General features: G+C 41.8%; 1 protein-coding gene across 2 annotated transcripts in view; it reads left to right on the top strand.

Annotated features, from left to right (window-relative positions):
• The window catches only part of LOC143765279 (glutamine-rich protein 2-like), a 45817-nt gene that overhangs the window by 15468 nt on the left and 9709 nt on the right, over window positions 1-20640 (top strand). For both annotated transcript variants that reach the window (XM_077251771.1, XM_077251770.1), the window contains exons 6-14: window positions 13697-13797; window positions 13888-14002; window positions 15991-16326; window positions 17136-17258; window positions 17433-17507; window positions 17978-18142; window positions 18953-19074; window positions 19362-19427; window positions 19524-19625. In XM_077251771.1, the coding sequence (XP_077107886.1) occupies window positions 13697-13797; window positions 13888-14002; window positions 15991-16326; window positions 17136-17258; window positions 17433-17507; window positions 17978-18142; window positions 18953-19074; window positions 19362-19427; window positions 19524-19625 (1205 nt within the window). The remainder of the gene's footprint in view (window positions 1-13696; window positions 13798-13887; window positions 14003-15990; window positions 16327-17135; window positions 17259-17432; window positions 17508-17977; window positions 18143-18952; window positions 19075-19361; window positions 19428-19523; window positions 19626-20640) is intronic.

The following is a 20640-nucleotide window of genomic DNA, read 5'->3' as shown; positions in this document are numbered from 1 at the left end:
TTCACCTCTGCAGACACCTGACCCTCAGGTTTACGGCGAATGCAGCCCGATGGAGGTGACAACAACGTAGGCTCCGGAGGCGCCACAAATCTCCAGAGCGCCGACCTGTGGAATGAGTTGTGTATGTGTGGGTAACTCCAGCTGGAAAGTCCTCGGACTGAGAATGGCCAACACCTGATACGGCCTGATTACCCTAGAACTCCAGATCCCAGTAGCACACTTCCACCTGATGTTTTTGGAAAAAGGAAAAAATTAAAACGAAAAAATAAAAAAAACGAAAATCCCCCAGGGTGGTAAGGGGTTACTGTTATTCCCACTGCTCCCCTGAGTAAACCATTTTTTAAAATCCGCTATATGGTTCCAGAGATATGGTCCCTCTTATACAGTGTTAATTTTTGTGGTCTTTGCTAAGGAGGTGTTGTAGGGGATTCTCTGAGTAAGTGTCTCAGGCTGTTCTGCAATATTTTTCCTATGAGCCACACCTTATTGATAAAGACAATAATACTTAGCATTAAATAAAAAGGACCATATCTCTGGAACCATATCGTGGATTAAAAAAACCTCATAAACTGGACTACTCATGGGAGCAGCAGGAAAAATATAAGAGCAAAACTGGCCACTAATGACCTGGTGACAGATACCCTTTAAGGGTCGTAATGGCTGCAAATCAGTGAAGATGAAAAAACACATGGTATTGACACATGATTTATTTTGTATGTGTCACGCACAGTGAAGGGAGACTAAGTGCAACACAAAGGGATAAGGGAAAGGGAACCAAACACTAGGAAAGAGGGGAGTGGAGACCCCTAGACAGATCTAACGTCACCCACCCTGTTTGCCCTATCATCCCTATATATGTTCTGCACATATCGCCGAGCAGGATACCTAATCTCTGCCTGACCCTGGTGATAAGCCCTGCATCGGGAAGGACAGGATGAGCGCTAGTCAATCCTTACTACCGCTAAAGAAAGATAGGATAAACAAAACAAGGGAGACACTAGGCTTGAGTAGACTCAGAGAGAAACCTGGATGTCCTCCAAACTCCAGAGTGGAGGCTAGCAGACTTCTACAGCTCCAAGCCTCAACAGAGAAGTGCAAATAGAACATATCACTCGCAACTCCCAACAGCAAGTTGGGAGTCATAAACACCCAGATCCCGGTGTGACCATTACAGATGGGGAGGTGGACACTGGGTCCTCGTATCAGAAGGACCAGGCAGAAGCAAACTGCTGAGACCTTCTGCAGACAGATGCAGTGCAATGGTCTGCAGCCTCTGACACATCCGTGACAGTACCCCCCTTCTACTAGTGGCCTCCGGACACTCAAGACCAGGTTTCTCAGGATAAGAGTTGCGGAACGAATGATCCAGCCTGGGGGCGTTCACCTCTGATGCAGAAACCCACATCCTTTCTTCTGCACCATAACACCTCCAATGCACCAAGTATTGTAAGGAACGACATCGGAAGAGAGCATCTACAATCCTCGAAATTTGAAACTCTAGGTTACCATCAATCATTATTGGGGACGGCGATAGGGGTGAGGGCTCAAGGGGTTCCACATATCTCTTGAGCAAAGACCTGTGAAAAATGTTGTAGATCTTAAGTGCCTGAGGTAGCTCAAGACGAAACGCTGCTGAACCCATGACGGTGGTTATCCTATAGGCAACAATGAATCTAGGTCCCAACTTCCAGGAAGGAACCCTCAACCTGAAATTTCTGATACACAACCACACAAAGTCATTCACATTCAGGTCCGTACTTGGCACGCTTTAACTGACAGTTATACGTTTACACCTGTCTCCCCTGACCCTGCTTGGAACAGGTAGTGGCGAAACAGGACCAGATGGACAGTTATGTGGCATTTGAGAAATTTCGCAAACATTGCAGGTAGACACTTGTTCAACCACATTCCAATGCAATCCCGGCCACCAAGAATGATGAGAAAGGAGGTCCGCGTTTGCCTTAACAGCTGGGTCACCTGCAAGTACAGAGTTATGAAATTCTCTAATTACTTTGCGGCACAATTTAGAATGCACATATTACCTCTCAGAAGGGCAGGAGGCAGGGACGTTTCCCTGAGCCTCCAACACCTTACCCTCCAGGTCAGTGTACAAGGCCAAGATGCCTTCCCCCTTCTGCAAAATTGGGGCAGGGTCCTCCAAGTCAGACAAAAATGCCGGTAAGGACCCTGTAGATACAGCAGAAGGAGAAACATTTAGGCAGTTACCATGACAGTAATCTCCCCACTTTACAGTCTCTCAAGATTGCCAATCCACAGTTGGATTATGCTTCACCAACCAGGGCAAACCCAGAACCATTGGAGTGTGGAGACTCTTCAGGACATAACAAGGGATTACTTAATATTGAAAAGACCCCACCTTCAGTCTTATGTTATGAACAATTTGTGTCAGTGTTCTTTGTGCAAGTGGTGCTGAGTTGATGGCGTAAATAGGAATAGGTTTAGCCAAGTTAGAGCATACAAAACCATGAGTTCTAGCAAACTCTTCATCCACCATACTGACTCCAGCTCCACTGTCCACAAACACAGACATTTTTTCAGACCTGCTCTCTAGCACTACCTCTGCTGTCAGGACAAAACGAGAATTGCAGGTAAACATGAACACATCCCTTGATTATCAAGCTCAAGACTCCCAAGGGTTAATCGAGTCTCTTTTTGATTTGGGATTGCAGGACATGCCCCAATAAAATGTCCCTTCTTCCCACAAAAAAAACCATACACCGTTTTTCTTGCAAATGTTGAGGGAAACATGCAACGTGAATGCCTCTCCCAACTGCATGGGTTCCTCTAACTCCGCAAGTATAGGTTCACCCTGGACCTTTACTCCAACACCAGGATCTTGTCCCAAAAATATCACCCGCAACTCCCAACAGCAAGTTGGGAGTTATAAACACCCAGATCCAGGTATGACCATTAGAGCCGGGGCCACTGGGTCCTAGACTCAGAAGGACCAGGCAGAAGTCTGCAAAGCAAACTGCTGAGACCTTCTGCAGACAGATGCAGTGCAACTGTCTGCGACCTCTGACACATCAGTGACAATATGTACAGAATACTGAGACCACATTACGATTTGGATTATGATTTGGAATTAATCCTTCAATGCCTACACAACATTGTTTCTTGATACATTTAACCCCTTAATGTCTGCCGATATGCACTAAAAGGGCAGCCGTTAAGGGACCTTTCTTCCTCAGAGTTAGAAGGGCCAGTTTTTCCAGTCCTCAATCACGTAAAAAAAAGAAAATGTGTGACAGATATTAAATACATTTCTCTTTCTTCTGACATGATAAAATGTCAGAAGAGAGAGAAATTATACCCCCAAACCTCCCCCTCTGATACCTTCGCCAACCTCCGGTCCCTCCAGCTCTGTCCACCTGGCCACCTGCCTCTTTTTCCTGAAAAACAAATAGCGGACACACTATGCCGAGATCTATCAGCTAGCACCTGGCAATAGCAGGGATTTTTGGGGCTAGGGTTAGGGTTTGGCTAGGGTTAGGGTTGGTCTAGAGTTAGGATTATCGTTGGGGTAAGGTTTTTTCAAAAGTAAAAAAAAATTATGACGATTTGACGACTAGTGTTGAGTGCAAGTGCTCACTACTTGAGTTTGTATCAGGGTCGCTCGAGCACCAGTGGTACTTGGTACATAGCAGAGCACCCCTGTGCAAACTCTAGTAGTGAGCACTTGCACTCAACACTAATGACGACATATTCAATGTGACAACCTAATGTTGTCAAATTCTGTGTGGTACCTTTGGTTAAAAATCCTTGAGGGGGTAGTTTCTAAAATGGGGTCACTTGTGGGTGTTTTCCATTGTTTAGGCACATCAGGGTTCTACAAACGCAACATGACATCTGCTATCAATTCCAGACATTTTTTTGTTCGTAAAGTGAAATGGTGCTCCTTCCCTTCCAAGCCCAGCCATGTGCCCAAACAGTAGTTTTCCCCCACATATGTGTCATTGTCATACTCAGGAAAAATTGCGCAACAAAGTTTGGGGTCCATCTTTTCCTGTTACCCTGGTGAAAGTAAAAAATTAGGGGTTAAAAACATTTTTTGTGAAAGAAAGTAGTTTTCATATTTTCCTTCCACATTCCATTAATTCCTGTGAAGCACCTGAAGGTTTAATAATTTTCTTGAATGTTGTGAATGAATTTTGAGGACTTTGAGGGGTGTAGTTTTAGAATGGTGTCACTTTTGGGTATTTTCTGTCATATAGACCCCTCAAAGTCACTTCAAATGTGATGTGGTTCTTAAAAAAATGATTTGTACATTTAAAAAAAAAATTTGAGAAATTGCTAATTAACTTTGAACCCTTCTAACTTCATAACAAAAACAATTATGTTTCAAAAATTGTGCTGATGTAAAGTAGACATGTTATTTATTAATTATTTTGTGTAGTATAACTATCGGATTTAAGGACATAAATATTTAAAGTTTGAAAATTGCAACATTTTCAAATTTTTTTCAAATTCAAATTTTAAATATTTTCATAAATATACGCGAATCATATCGACCAAATTGTACCACTAACATGAAGTACAATGTGTCATGAAAAGACAGTGGTATCAGAATCAGTGGGATCTGTTGAAGGGTTCCAGAGTAATACCACATAAAGTGACACTAAGGTCAAAAATAGCTCTGTCATTAAGGGGTTAAAATAGATACAGTGAACTACAAATAGTGTAAGCTCAGCAAGTTACATCCTGCTCTTTTCCATTTTCTTATCAGCAGGATGTAACTAGTGTGATAAAAACATCAACACTTGTTATACCCAGATTATAAGTAAACTTATAGCTTATTCACTGACGTATGTACATCCATTCACCATTCATCAGCCCTATACAGAATCTGTCTATTTGAGCCTGGCACCAAGACGTAGTCAACTATTTTGTTACCCGCTTCAAATATCCGTGACTCCGTGTTCATCATTAAAGTCAATTACCCCATCAGCGCAAACATCCGACTCCCGTTTTTAATGGCTTTAAACCCGACGGAGCCACTGACAATAGGCCAAAACACAATGTCAACACTCCTTGTTGGAGAAGCATCCATTACAGACTCACCGTGACTGCAAGGGAAACATATATATGAACACCCTACACCTTCTCTCAATGTATATATTGAGCGAAGCCGTAAACAGTCTAGTTTGGATGTGGCTGGTAGTATGCACATGACCGCACCGGAGAATCCTCACATTTTTTACTTAATTAATCACATGCTGCAAATAAAAAAATGGATATGGACAGGATGTAACTTGGTGAGTGTCCACTAGCTATAGTTTCACTGTATCTATGGTAAATGTATCAATCGTAATAATGTTTTATACATATTAAATCCTTTAGTTGGTGGACTTTCAATGAACTCTGCTAAGCCGCTTATCAAAAAAATGCATTGCAAAACTGTCACATGGTCAAGGCCCTCTTAGGCTATGTGCACATGGAGATGATACAAAATAGCTCCTCTAAAGAGTATGAATAAAAAAAATCAATCTTTTTTAAGTACATATACAGAATAAAATCAATTAAAAAAGATTGATGGTTGAGAAAGCAATTGTACGAAACGCGCGTCAGAGGCTCCGGTGGTAACTATTATGTGCTTACATAGGTGGTTATAATATTTATTTAGTGTTTGGTGCCTGTACATTTATGTCTATTGCTCCATTCCCTGACAGCAAGCAAGCTTGAATGGTAACATATCATTCATTCTTTGAACTGAAATATCCTGCATGTCTATTGCTCCATTCCCTGACAGCAAGCAAGCTTGAATGGTATCAGAGTCCTTCTACCTTCGGCATTGATTCCTGCTTATATCTATATTTGTTAGCCAGCTTGTTATGCAATTGTTTTTGTTTCTAGATATTTAATTCTCTTCTGCTTGTCCTTATGCCAAGAGTTCGCATAACTGTTTTTCAAAGGGGTTTATGATCCATGTAGACCTGGACATTTGTTTATCTGATCACTACATTTATTGTGCCCTGCTGTCTCAATTGAGTTAGATTGATTGGTAACGAGAGGGGGGAAGACCAAAAAAAAAAAAAAAAAAAGTGAGATCTAAGAGCTGGCCACCTATAAATGTAGATATAGCTTGGGGAAGCATTCATGCAGGGGGCATTCATGCACTATTATTCGTGTACATTTTTTCAAAGTACTTATTTTTCTAAGTATTCAGCAGTTATAACATGGCAGTTAGACAGGGCAGGAGACAGGTAAGACAATCAAAATCTATTCCCTATTCAGTTGGCACACAGCAAATACTCACCATATGTATTTGTATAATCTATATCATGGCTGCTGCTTTCACACACAATCACCGCCCTTGCATCAACTCTTTACACTCCATCCATATTGGCCCCTCTGTCCTGGCCTCTCCTATGTATAGCACTCATGCTCTGTTCACATTGCTTAACAGTACAGATCCATTCAGTCCCACCATCCAACAAAGGAGACGCTCTCACAAATCACTTAACCATCTGCTCACTCTTTCTATCCTCCTTCTCCTAGTTGCTGGAGACATCTCTCCGAACCCCGGCCCCCCATGTTATAGCCAGTCAAACCTCCCAACTGCTACACCCAGAAACCCCTCTAACCTTATTCATATTCCATGCATGCCTTCTGTCTCTTTCAATTGTGCTCTTTGGAATTCTCGCTCTGTGTGTAATAAACTCTCCTTCATTCATGACTTCTTCCTTTCTAACTCTCTTAATCTCCTGGCTCTTACTGAAACCTGGATCCAGCAGTCAGACACCACCGCTGCTGCTGCTCTCTCATTTGGTGGACTACACTTTTCTCATACCCCAAGATCAGACAACAGAGCAGGTGGAGGCGTTGGGCTGCTCCTTTCACCCAAATGTACCTTCCAAGTTATCCCCCAAGTACCCTCACTTGTATTCCCTTCCTTTGAGGTCCATGCTGTCAGACTCTACGTCCCCTTCTCCATGCGAGTGGCGGTGGTGTATCGTCCTCCCGGCCCCTCTCACCAGTTCCTGGATCATTTTGCCACCTGGCTTCCACACTTTCTCTCTTATGACACCCCCACCCTCATCATGGGTGATTTCAATATCCCAATTGCTTCTCCCCTCTCCCCATCTGCTTCTCACCTTTTATCTCTAACCTCCTCTTTCGGCCTCTCGCAGCATACTAACTCTCCAACACATGATGATGGAAACTCCCTTGATTTGGTCTTCTCCCGGCTTTGCTCACTGGATGATTTCACAAACTTCCCTCTCCCGCTCTCTGACCACAACCTTCTTTCATTCTCTATCAAGAACTGCCATCCCGCTCAGGTCATCCCCACTTTCCACACTTATAGAAACATACAGGCCATTAACACCCAGAAACTTATGAAGAACTTGCAGTCTTCATTGGCCCCAATCTCCTCCATCTCTTGTCCTGATTCTGCTCTGAAGCATTACAATGAAACCCTGCAAAGTGCCCTGGAAGAAGCTGCACCTCCTATACATAGAACAACTCGGCACAGACGGCGACAACCGTGGCACACGCTGCAAACACGTTTCCTGCAGCGGTGCTCCAGGTGCGCCGAACGTCTGTGGAGAAAATCTAATCTGCCCGAAGATTTCATCCATTATAAGTTCATGTTAAAAACATACAACTCTGCCCTTCACCTCTCCAAACAAACCTATTTCAACACCCTCATCACCTCGCTGTCCAATAACCCTAAACGTCTCTTTGACACTTTCCGGTCCCTACTCAACCCAAGAGAGCAGGCCCCAACCACAGATCTCCACGCTGATGATCTGGCCAATTACTTCAAAGAAAAAATTGACCACATTCGACAGGAAATCATTTCCCAATCTCTTCATACCAAGCACTGTCCTCCCTCCCCCACTGCATCTAGTTCACTCTCTGACTTTGAACCAGTTACAGAAGAAGAAGTAAGCAGGCTCCTTGCATCTTCTCGCCCGACCACTTGCACCAGCGACCCCATTCCGTCGCATCTCCTCCAGTCCCTTTCCCCGGCTGTCACCTCTCACCTAACAAAAATATTCAACCTTTCCCTCACTTCCGGTATTTTTCCCTCCTCATTTAAGCATGCCATCATACATCCACTACTTAAAAAGCCCTCCCTCGATCAAAATTGTGCCGCTAATTATAGACCTGTCTCTAATCTTCCCTTCATCTCTAAACTCCTGGAACGCCTGGTCCACTCCCGTCTTACCCGCTATCTCTCAGATAATTCTCTTCTCGACCCTCTTCAATCTGGTTTCCGCTCTTTACACTCTACTGAAACTGCCCTCACTAAAGTCTCTAATGACCTACTAACAGCTAAATCTAATGGTCACTATTCCATGCTAATTCTCTTGGATCTCTCCGCAGCATTCGACACTGTGGATCATCAGCTCCTCCTCACTATGCTCCGCTCCATCGGCCTCAAGGACACCGTTCTCTCTTGGTTCTCCTCCTATCTCTCTGGCCGATCCTTCACTGTTTGTTTTGCTGGTTCCTCCTCCTCTCACCTTCCCCTTACTGTTGGGGTTCCTCAAGGATCAGTCCTAGGCCCCCTCCTCTTCTCTTTGTATACTGCCCCTATTGGACAAACAATCAGTAGATTTGGTTTCCAGTACCATCTCTATGCTGACGACACCCAATTATATACCTCTTCTCCTGTTATCACGCCGACCTTTTTAGAAAACACCAGTGATTGTCTTACCGCTGTCTCTAACATCATGTCCTCCCTCTATCTGAAACTGAACCTGTCAAAAACTGAACTCTTCGTGTTCTCTCCCTCTACAAACCTACCTTTGCCCGACATTGCCATCTCTGTGTGCGGTTCCACCATTACTCCAAAGCAACATGCCCGCTGCCTTGGAGTCATCCTTGATTCCGAGCTTTCATTCACCCCCCACATCCGATCACTGGCTCGCTCTTCTTATCTGCATCTCAAAAACATTTCCAGAATTCGCCCTTTTCTTACTTTCGACTCTGCAAAAACTCTTACTGTCTCACTTATTCATTCTCGTCTGGACTATTGTAACTCTCTACTAATTGGCCTACCTTTTACCAGACTCTCCCCGCTCCAATCTGTCCTGAATGCTGCTGCCAGGATCATATTCCTCTCCAACCGTTACACCGATGCCTCTACCTTGTGCCAGTCATTACACTGGCTACCCATCCAATCCAGAATCCAGTACAAAACTACTACCCTCATCCACAAAGCACTCCATGGCTCAGCACCACCCTACATCTCCTCTCTGGTCTCAGTCTACCAACCTACCCGTGCCCTCCGCTCTGCTAATGACCTCAGGTTAGCATCCTCAATAATCAGAACCTCCCACTCCCGTCTCCAAGACTTTACACGTGCGGCGCCGATTCTTTGGAATGCACTACCTAGGTTAATACAATTAATCCCCAATCCCCACAGTTTTAAGCGTGCCCTAAAAACTCATTTGTTCAGATTGGCCTACCGCCTCAACGCATTAACCTAATTATCCCTGTGTGGCCTATTAATAAAAAACAACAACATAATCACGTTCCTCCATCATGTTCTCATACACTTTATGCAGTTAATAGCCTCTGTGTCTGTACTGTTACATACTTAGGCAGTTAACTGGTTCATGCAGCTTTACATGAACACCCGAGCCTTACACTATGGCTGGTCCAAATAACTAAAGCAATTGTTACCATCCACCTCTCGTGTCTTCCCTTTTCCTCATAGATTGTAAGCTTGCGAGCAGCAGGGCCCTCATTCCTCCTGGTATCTGTTTTGAACTGTGATTTCTGTTATGCTGTAATGTCTGTTGTCTGTATAAGTCCCCTCTATAAGTTGTAAAGCGCTGCGGAATATGTTGGCGCTATATAAATAAAATTATTATTATTATTATTATTATTATAACAGTGTCCCAAAAACACTGTTCTACATACTGTATTTCCAAAAGTTGTCAGCTACAGTTATGAATTGAGCCATTTCTTAATGCAGAGGTGTCAAACTGCATTCCTTGAGGGCCGCCAACAGGTCATGTTTTCAGGATTTCCTTAGCATTCCACAAGGTGCTGGAATCATTCTGTGCAGGTGATTAAATTATCACCTGTGCAATACAAGGAAATCCTGAAAACATGACCTGTTGGCGGCCCTCGAGGAATGCAGTTTGACACCTCTGTCTTAATGAGTTTAACCTCCTGAATTCAAATCTGACAATGAAAATTTGTAATTGTCTCTTGTTTATAATCGGTCATTTCGCATGTGACTTAATTTAAATATAGAGCCTTCTGGCTTATACATGTTTAAGCTAACCTTACTTGGACTAGATATCTTTGTAGCATTCTGAACTTATATGCTTGGATGCTCTATTACCTTGAACACTGGCATTATTTCTATTCACCCCACTAGGGGGAAGACATTATCCTGATACTTTGAGTCGTATCAGATTCCATTTAAGATTATAAAACTATGTTCTTGAAATTGAAAATAAAACGACAAAGATGGGGATTCTTTTTTATAATTCTCTTGATTCAATTCCCTTAATAAAAACACACATCAATACAAAAAGACATTACTCAAGGCAACAATTTACAGCTCACCCCAACCACAGCCTTACCAAGAAAGGAAGGAAAAAGAGACAAAAAAGTACATTTTTTTTCTTTCTTCTACCTTATCCACAGTCTCCCCTTACCCCCATCGATCCATTATCCATCACATTAGACAAATTTTGCCCATTTTTCCTTTATTAATGTCCCAGAATTCTGTGGAATATATTTTCCCCTATTGTGACGATCTATAACCTCTGTATGAATGATTTAATTCCTACTCCCTAACGGTCAGTCCTTTATCTGTGATCCATTTTTTCAGGATTAAATTCCTAGCTGCAAACCAAGCTTTATTGATTGCCATCTTTATGCACTTATTTTCTATATACCTGAAATATCCACAAGTGCCACAGTTTTGGTTCTACTTTCACCTGAACTTTAATGGTGTTGTCCAGGCACAAAATATTGACAGTGTCAGGATAGGATAGGATAAGTCATCAATATTAGATTGTTGGGATCCAACACCAGGCTATCCCAATGTTCAACTGACATTTGCTCCTGCGCCTGCCGGATGTAAGCGCATTGAAAGGCGCTGCACTGCACAGCTGCATTCAATGTGTAGCAGCCATATCTGGGTACTGAAGAACAGCTTCTATCAAAAGAATAGGAGCTGTTTGCTAATCGGTTGGGTTAAGTATCTTCAAGTGCAAGCAATTTTTCCATTCCAGATGATCTCATTACTTATTTTAATTTTTTAAAACCATCCCCTCATGCCATACTGGGAAATTATTTAAAACATATGAAACAAAGTAATACAAGCATTTTGATGAAGCTTATTCTAACAGTCATAGAAAGTGAGAGACTACTTTATGTCCTACTTTTTTAGATTTTTTTTCAAGCATTGGGTATAAATTAATTGCAGTGAATTTATTCAGCCATGTTTTAATAATAATCTCCAAGTATTTACAGAGGATTCCCGATCTAACGTGAAAAGTCTGCAGTCACAATTCTTAAGGCTCTGACCCTAATTTTAAGACCCTTAACTTCCCCACTGGATAGTTACTTTCTGCTTTCAAAGAGAGTATCCTGTATTTTTGCGAATTAATCTCAGATCCTCAAGAAACCCCAACTTGTTCTGTGATCTCTATAAAAATCTAAATTGATTTTTGGCAATCATTTAGGTATAGGAACTAGGCTGTGCCATTGTGCATGTCTAAAGTGCTGCAGAGCAGAAGTCAAGACCGAATTTATGTCCGGTTATGCTATGTCACTTTTCACTTTACAGACAAGCAGTGTCCAAGTCCCAGTGTACTCTCAGGTGTTAGGTGCATTACACTTACTTGTTGGCCACAGGCCTCCTGCTAACTCTAGACTTCCATCCTCACATGCCGCCGCACACAATTCAGAGGACACCAAATTCTTTACAACAGTCAAACGTTTACTGATCATCAGTTCAGGTTCATCAGGTGGTGAGGCAGAAATTCATGTTTCCTCCTTCCTTTGTGCAATACCTTTTCAGCCCTACCACTTATTCATCCTGGACTATCCCCAAGCCCACTGACTGTCACCCTCAGGAATTTCCTCCATGCTTCAGCAGTGCACCCAGGGGCTATCACTTTTCGGCTATGCTAGTCCCTGCATCTTCCACAGTACGCAACAGAACACGGTCTCCAGCTATGCCAGATTTTGGGCTCTGGACATGACATGAGCGACCGCTCGGGATCCCAGTAAGGCCTCCCACTGCCAGGAATGATTGGTACATGCTGCCCCTATCAGCCTACAGCACCTGAACGATCTTGTCACTTAACTTCTCTAAGGCTACTTTCACACTAGCGTCGTGCACTGCATGTCGCTATGCGTCGTTTTGTAGAAGAAACGCATCCTGAAAAAGTGCTTGCAGGATGCGTTTTTTCTCCATTGACTTGCATTAGCGACGCAGTGCGACGCATTGCCACATGGTTGTGTCGTGTTGCGTTGGACTGTCGCCACCAAAAAACGTTGCATGTAACGTTTTTTGGTGCGTCGTGTCTGCAATTTCCGACCGCGCATGCGCGGCCGGAACTCCGCCCCCTCCTCCCCGCACCTCACAATGGGGCAGCGGATGCGTTGAAAAACAGCATCCGCTGCCCCCGTTGCGTGGCGCTTCCACAGTATGCGTCGGTGCGCCGCAACGTCGCATTGCAACGTGCAGTGCACGACGCTAATGTGAAAGTAGCCTAACTCCTAGCTATCAGGAAGTGCCCTCTTTTTTCAACACTAGCTCCCATCCACTGGACTAGTTCAATCATTAACTATTTCCTATCCTATACTGTTGCTAAACCACTTACTATATAAACTGCACGTATGTTATCTCAAAGATAAGCCTATACTTACTCTGCACAATACGCCACTCACATTACATATTAACACTTTACATGACTTACCGTATATGCTATACATTACCATAACACATTATATAAGACGCACATCACTATTACATATAAAACTGCATGACACTTCACGTGATTGTTGTCTTCAGGGGCAAGAACACAGCAGAGCAGTCCATCATTATTACCAGAGTACTGCAGATTCATTCTAACAGGGATTGAAGTTCCCTGTTCTGACAATCAATGCAGACCCCAGTGGTCGGTCCCCCACTAATCCATAGATTATCTCTTGACCATTTAATAGGGTATAACATATTTTCACCAGACAACCCCTTCATTGTCATCAACAGTCGACTCAAATGCCTTAACAGCGTCTGATTTACTCTGCAAAAGCAAAAGGCTATGTTGGTGTGCCGCCAATAACGTTAGTGAGGATCACGTAATTAAAAAATACCTTTTATTTAGGAGTCAAAATCACTTGTGATCAATCGTGATTTTGAATCCTAAATAAAAGATACCGTATTTATTTTTAATTACCGCATACTCACTATCGTCACTAACATAAATTTATGTGTTTATCTTTCCTGGTTCCTTGGTGCACCACGGATGGTGTCTGGTGTTGCGCCTCACCACCTACTAATTAAATACAATTGAGTCTAATTGAAAATAATAAGCCATTTTATCGCCATCATCCTCACCTATGATTTACTCTGTGACCCCCAAAAAAAACACATTGCAAAATTGCCGCAATTGGAGGTAAAACCTCATGGTACGGACACTCTTACACGTTCAATGAATTAGATTGTTGGCTCATCTTTTGTTGCTTTCAGCTGGAACAACTACATATAGCAATGGACCCAATAATAGCAAGACATATTGACCAGAAGGTGAAGGAAACCAGCCAGATCCATCAGCAGTTAGGAAACCTGAGGTAAAAAAGAGACTGTAAAAGACAGAAAAGAAAACTGCAGAATGAAAATAACAATTGCTTCCTATGAATGTCCTTTTTTTCCCCTCTAAGTACTACCGTCCTACATATTGAAGAAGAGCTGAAAGAACTGCATGATAGACAAGAGCAGGAAAAAGCCATCATGGAGCAGTCAGTGACTGATAAATCACTACAAATACAAGATCAGGTTAGAGAATTGTAGCAAACATGCAGCAAGATTCATTAAAAAATAAAATGCCGCAATGAGACATTAAACTACTAAACAACCTATTCTTAAACAGGTTGTCCAATGAAAGCAAATTATCACTTATCTACAGAATAGGTACTAACTTACCGATTGGTCCGACCATTGGGACCAATATCGATCGACAGAATTGTGAATTTGTATGTTCTCCCCGTGTTTGCGTGGGTTTCCTCTGGGTTCTCTGGTTTCCTCCCACATTCCAAATACACAATCTAGATTGTGAGCCCCATCCGGGACAGCGATGATAACGTTGCACAACTGTAAAACGCTGCGGAATATGTTAGCGCTATATAAAAATAAAGATTATTTATTATTTAATCACCTATCATGAGGATAGGTAATTTTAAGCAGATAAAAAAAAATTCTTACCTCCCAGGAAAGGGCAATTTAGCATCCAAGAAGGGGTTGTCTAATGGCAGACAACTCCTTTAAGATGATAAAACATCACTAATTTTAGAAATTGAGAATAACAGCAAAATATTGCAATCTGATAATGTTGCTAACTGTCGGGCATGAAATTGCTCAATTTGCAGTGTAAATACGATATAGGATAACCATGCGGATGGTAAGGTGGCCAATGAGTAGCCTGGCACTGGTTGGTCCAGTTCCCTTTTTATTGTGAGGCATGAGCCTGTGCTGGGCTCATTTATTCAGAGGAACTGCATTGCTACTAAACAAGGTTGTGGTGAAATGGTCATAGCACTGTGAAAAGGGGGTAGACCTATACAACAGCTTCAGGCTTCTGCTAAGGAGGGGCTGTAGTAAGCAGATAGCACTGTGTTGTTAATACTGTATTGTGTATTGTGTAACAGTATATGGGCCCTTTGCAGTCCAATAGATAATGCACTTTTCTGGAGGTGTAAGTAGCCCCTGTTTAGCTGCACAGGTTGCACCAATGGTATGTCCGCCCTGTATTGTATGATCTCTCTAGTTTTGTTTGTTTTCGTTTCTCCTGTAATCCTTCATGTTGTTGTTGATGATAAATATAATGGTTACTGTATGACCCAAGTAAAACGGCTCATTGTTCTGCAGTGCCTGCCTGACAAGTGATGAGCGACTGTGCTCCGATAATGTCTTATCTGAGCATACTCCGGTATTGTCCGAATATATTGGGAGTACTTGTATGTTATGTTCAAGTCCCTGTGGCTGCATGATTTGTGTCTGTTAGACAGCCTCAACACATGTGATGATTGCCTGTTTGTTAGGCAATCCCTGCATGTGTTGCAGCTGTCTAACAGCCACGTGGGGACTCGAACTTAATATACGAGCACTCCCAAGATATTCAGATAATACTGGAGTATGCTCAGATAAGACGTTATCGGAGCATGGTCACTCATCACTACTGAAGATTCTTCTGAAGGCTGAAGTTCAGTAACAAGGCAAACTGCTGTATGAATAGGTAACACTTTGTAACAATTCATTAGCTCAAATTAGGCCTCCCTATGGCTAGCCAGTCTGTTTAGAAGGGTGTAAATGACCCTTGGTTTTCACCCTTTCACCTCTAAATAGGGAACTGGTCTTTGCAGAAGGGGCCAACAAGGTTGCATCTGCAGAGGGGCTTCTGATCAGTGGTTCAAGCTGAGGGCAAATACCAAACAAGTGGGGTCAGAAAAAACAGAGAGAAACAAGGGCAAAATCTTGTGCAAATCACAATCAGAGATAGTTGGGTCAAAGTCCAGAAAGTCAGGCAGAAAAAAACAGTAGAACTAGGTGAAGAATTGTCATGTATATAATAGTTTTGTGGGAATGGTCTGGGGACATATTTTTTTAGACTCGTCACAAAAGATTTTAACTAACTTTCGAAAAGATGATTAAAGTGGGGATCTTTAATGTCAACTGTTGAAAGAAGAGTCCAGTTATTACTTAAAAGGTAAAATGACCATTTTGTCATAGTTGTTAACTGTCTATTTGTTCATTTATTTCTCTCATAGCTAGACAAGCTTCGTGGGGTATTAACAAGTATGGCATCTTCCTCATCCACCCTCCTAGCCATGAGTATCCCTCAAAAATCAGACAGCTGCACACAAGCATCGATTGTCACTGCGGAGACTGAAATGGTAGCACAGGGTACTATACACCCACAGCCTCCTGTTACCACCTCAACATCTAAGGAACGTCTTACATGTCCAGCCTGCACCATTGATATAGGAAATAAAGTCAGCAATCTTGTCAGCCTGTATGAACATCTACAGAAACTGGTGACAGATTATACATCTGGAGAGGTAGTCAGGAAAGATCTGCAGCAAGATGGGAAGGCATCTGATCAGGTAAATAAATGGTAAAGGGAGTCCCAAGAAGGCAATCCCTCTCCTATTTCTCTGCAGCACCAGCACAGGGGAAATAAAGTATTACACAGCACTTATTCAAGTCAATGAGATGTATCTATCTTCTAGAGCGAGATACACTTTTTCTAACTACTCTCCACTCTGGCTTAAGAGCTGAGGATCCTAAACAGAGAACCCCCTTTATTATCCAATAATCCCTTAAATGGCATATGAAAAAGTGGGTCTTTTAAATTTGACAATGTCTTTAAATGGAATATGTAACAAGGTTTTTCCCACCTAATCTGAGAATAGCATAATGAAGAAACATAGACATTGATTCCAGCAATATATTACTTATTGAGTGCTTACTGTAGTGTTCCTAAAATCACTGTTTTATCAGCAGGAGATTATCACAAGAGGACTAATAAACCTGCTGCTCTGTATAACCCCGCCTCCAACACTGATTGGCATCTTTCTGCCTATGCACACGTAAAGCTGCCAATCAGTGGTGTAGGCGGGGTTATACAGAGCTTAGCATTCTGAGAACTGGTAGATTTGCAGACAATCAAATTGTGATTTTATCAAAATTGCACCAAGCAGCCCAGTAAATGACATATGAATTAGGGTTTCTGCCCTTATGTCACACTGCTCTGAGATAGGCTAGCAAAAACCTGGAGACAGCTTCCCTTTAAGTCCTCATGAATATACATTCTCTAAAGTGCTGCTCTGGATTTCAAATCAGGAAATCACACTAAACGCTTTCCACCGTTGTTTTCCCACTATCCCTGTAACAATTTTTTTTCCAATTATAGGACACAGAAGTAATTGGTTTCATCCAGAACACCATGTCAAAGCTCCAGGAGGAATGTGAGCACCTGAACAGAACCACCAAATCTCTAATTCACCACCACGAACAAAAGCAGCAACACATTGATGTATGAGACTGAAAGTCCAAACTATTCTTTAGATTTTCTTATACTTTTGACTTGTAACGATCTCCTCTCACAATCCGATTGATTCTGTCATTCTCTTCCTCACTTTCCTTTCTTTCTTAATGTGTAGAACTATCTCATTTTTTTCTTGCTATGCTGTCCTGGTTCTTCTTGCAGATCCTTTACCAGGAAGTTGGGAAACTGGAGAAGAAGAAAGCTGATAAAGAATTGATTGGGCTGGAGATAGATGTGGTGAGTCCAAAGTTGTAGTTACCCCGGTAATTTACCCCAAAGTATAATCCAATAATCCCCCAACAGACTCGTTGAGCTTTGAGTGATGATTATCCTTTTCCAATGCAATAGCGTTGAGTAGACTCAACTGGAAAAGGCAATGGGTAATTTTAGGGTGCTAGTAGACATCAGTATGAAAATGTAATTAGATGTCTATTGAATTCAGAATTTTAAGCTTATGATTGATGGAAGAAAAGATATGAAAATTCTAGGAGCCTACACAACATAACTATAAATCTCTTTGCTTCTCCTGAACCTGGAATCCTAAAGTTACTACCCATTACAGAATGCTATTTTTCTACCTGTGTCTGATCTATATCGTCTTCTTACCATTGTTGTATGTTCCTTCAGTGCACCATCCTTCCATTATAGGAGTTCATCACTTTTGACTTATACTAGTGATCTTTAACTGTTCACCTTTATCTGAGCAGAAAGCAGACAAGCGTGCATTAGAAAGCAAAGTGGTCCGCACGCATTTTGATGCCAGCACAGAACATCTGAGCAGAATGATGCAGGAGCTGCTTGGCAAAGTGAGCGCCCAGGAGCAAGACTGGCAGCGACTATTGGAGAAAATCAATGTGGAGATGCAGAATAAAGTGAGTAAGTTCATGTCCAACACTATCCTAATGTCCTTGCCGGATCGCCATAGGAGTCCATGACGCATTTGGAAACCAATTGAAAAAAATGGTGTATTTTCGGGGCTGTCTCGTATATAATGAAGTCCTCTTATTTCCAATAGTTTTTAAAAGCTAATTTATTTGTCAGTTATTGGTCAATTTTTTTTCTACCAACATCAAGTTCTAGATGCCCCTGGAACCTGATGAACATCTTGGTACAGTTCAGCAGCATGGTGGCTCAGTGGTTAGCACTGCAGCCTTGCAGCGCTGAGGTCCTGGGTTCAAACTCCACCAAGGACAACATCTGCAAGGAGTTTGCGTGGGTTTCTTCCGGGTACTCTGGTTTCCTCCCACATTTCAAAGACATACAGATAGGGAATCCTGATTGTGAGTCCATCGGGGACAGTGATGATAATGTGTGCAAACTGTAAAGCGCTGCGGAATATGTTAGCGCTATATAAAGACAATTATTATATATTCATATAGACTCTTGTACATTTTCCACTGACAAATAAATGAGCTTTTAAAAAACATAAGAAATAAAAAGACCACATTATTTATGAGACAGCACTGAAAACACTCATTTTTTTTTACTGCTTTCTTTATTAGTCATGTCTCCTTATTAAATATTATTTTTGGCTTTTACCTATGACATTTGTTTCTTAGATTAGTTCACAATTCTGAAATATGTTCCTTATTCTCTTTGGCTTTTGTGACAACATAAAAGCACAAGGACTGAAATGAATAGTACTGCAGCTTATATCAGGAGTCCATGGTTTTACTTTACAGCTGGACCGCATGGAAATTGAACCACTGAAGAACATCTTGGAAGAGCGTTGGATAAACCTTTCCCGGCAACTGAAGGAGCGTCCACCACAGTATGAGGCTGATGAGGCTGCTGGTATCCGCAAGTAAGTGACTGCTATAAGCTGAAGAAAAGGGGAAGACTTGGGTAAGAAAACAAAATGCCAAATCAAGTCTACCAGTCTATCGGTCCATTAAAAATAAAATTGGACAGTGTTTGGTTGCCATCCTTTTGTTGTCTGTTTTTCACGGACTGTTTGATACGAGAAAAACTGATGAAACCCTAATAGTAAAGACTGACACACTGACTGAATGCTCTAATATCGATGAATGTAGGTTCTTCTATTACGAAGAGAAAGAACAATAATTCTCTATAATTATGTTTTACATTCAGGCATCTGATAAAAAGATTTCACTGCATCTCCTGTGACCGCACTGTGGATATGATGGTGCCCGGCCCGTAAGTTTTTCGTGGTTTTATAGATTTTATTTTCATGATTCATATAGATAATACCAGAAAGATGATGTTACATTTTATTTAATCTCATGTTGTTAGCTTAATGTTAACCATCCCAAGGATACCAGGGCTACCAGCACATTATTCCAGCCGGCCACATACTGTGTTTCAACTCAGCCAAGTCCGTCAGCAGAGCAACAGGTGGGTGACGTATGCTGTACAATAGTTTGTGGTTTTAAAATCAACCTTTGCCTGTAATTCAAGGGATTGTTTTCTTTTGGCTATTCATTTTACCCCGAAAATTTGTATTTTATGACCCCCAGCAACCAGCTGTAATATGCAGAGAAACTGTGCCACCACACGGAAAATGAAATATTGTACAATGCACTTTGTATCCAATGTGTTGGGTTCCTGAAGGAGGAGGATTTACTCCTTCCAGCTAGTTTCTCAATTGACCACGTATGATTGAAGAGAGCAATGGATTCTTATTACTGTGAGACTACAACTCTCAGCATGGTAGCTGTGAGGACGTCCTGGGAGTTGTAATTAGGCAACGTTTCCAAAGCCATAGGTTTGAGAACACTGCAATAGCATACTTGAAAATAAATCTTCTAAACCAGTCATCCCTTACTACTTGATTAGTCAGGATATATTTAAAGAAGATGTAATTTTCTAGTTTTTTTTTTGTCATTTTATTTGTTTTTAAATTAAAAATATGCCCATTTTGATAGAATGGTCGTGCCCATGGCCTCATAGAACCCATTCATACAATAAAAACACAAAACGCTTTAATTGTGGATAAAAATGGCCGTGTAGTTTATTTAGGGTTACATAAATTAATTAATCACCAATAAATAAACTCCATAAATTATAAAACCAAAGTACCAAACTTTTCCAATAAACCAATCCACCCAGACATGGGTGATTTTCCCACAATTAAACTACACGACAGTAAATTTACAAGAATTCAGGGGAGGGAGGGTGGGGTCTTCTTTATCTTCTTCCGCTGACAGAATGACCAGATACCACAAAACAGGTGTGTATATATTCAAAAAAAGAGCGGCAAAGCTGCTTACAGCCAATAGAAAACCGTTACAATAGCTGCCAAACATACCAGAAAAAACTGGATAAAACCAGTTTCACACTTTCAGAGATGACTGACCTGACCTTTACTTGACCTTTCTTCTGACAGAAAGCCATATTAAATGACAGGGTC

This window comes from Ranitomeya variabilis, chromosome 4 (assembly GCF_051348905.1).
Source record: "Ranitomeya variabilis isolate aRanVar5 chromosome 4, aRanVar5.hap1, whole genome shotgun sequence".
Classification (NCBI taxonomy): Eukaryota; Metazoa; Chordata; class Amphibia; order Anura; family Dendrobatidae; genus Ranitomeya; species Ranitomeya variabilis.
The sequence above is the reverse complement of the archived record's forward strand: the minus strand, read 5'-3'. Positions and strand labels throughout refer to the sequence as shown.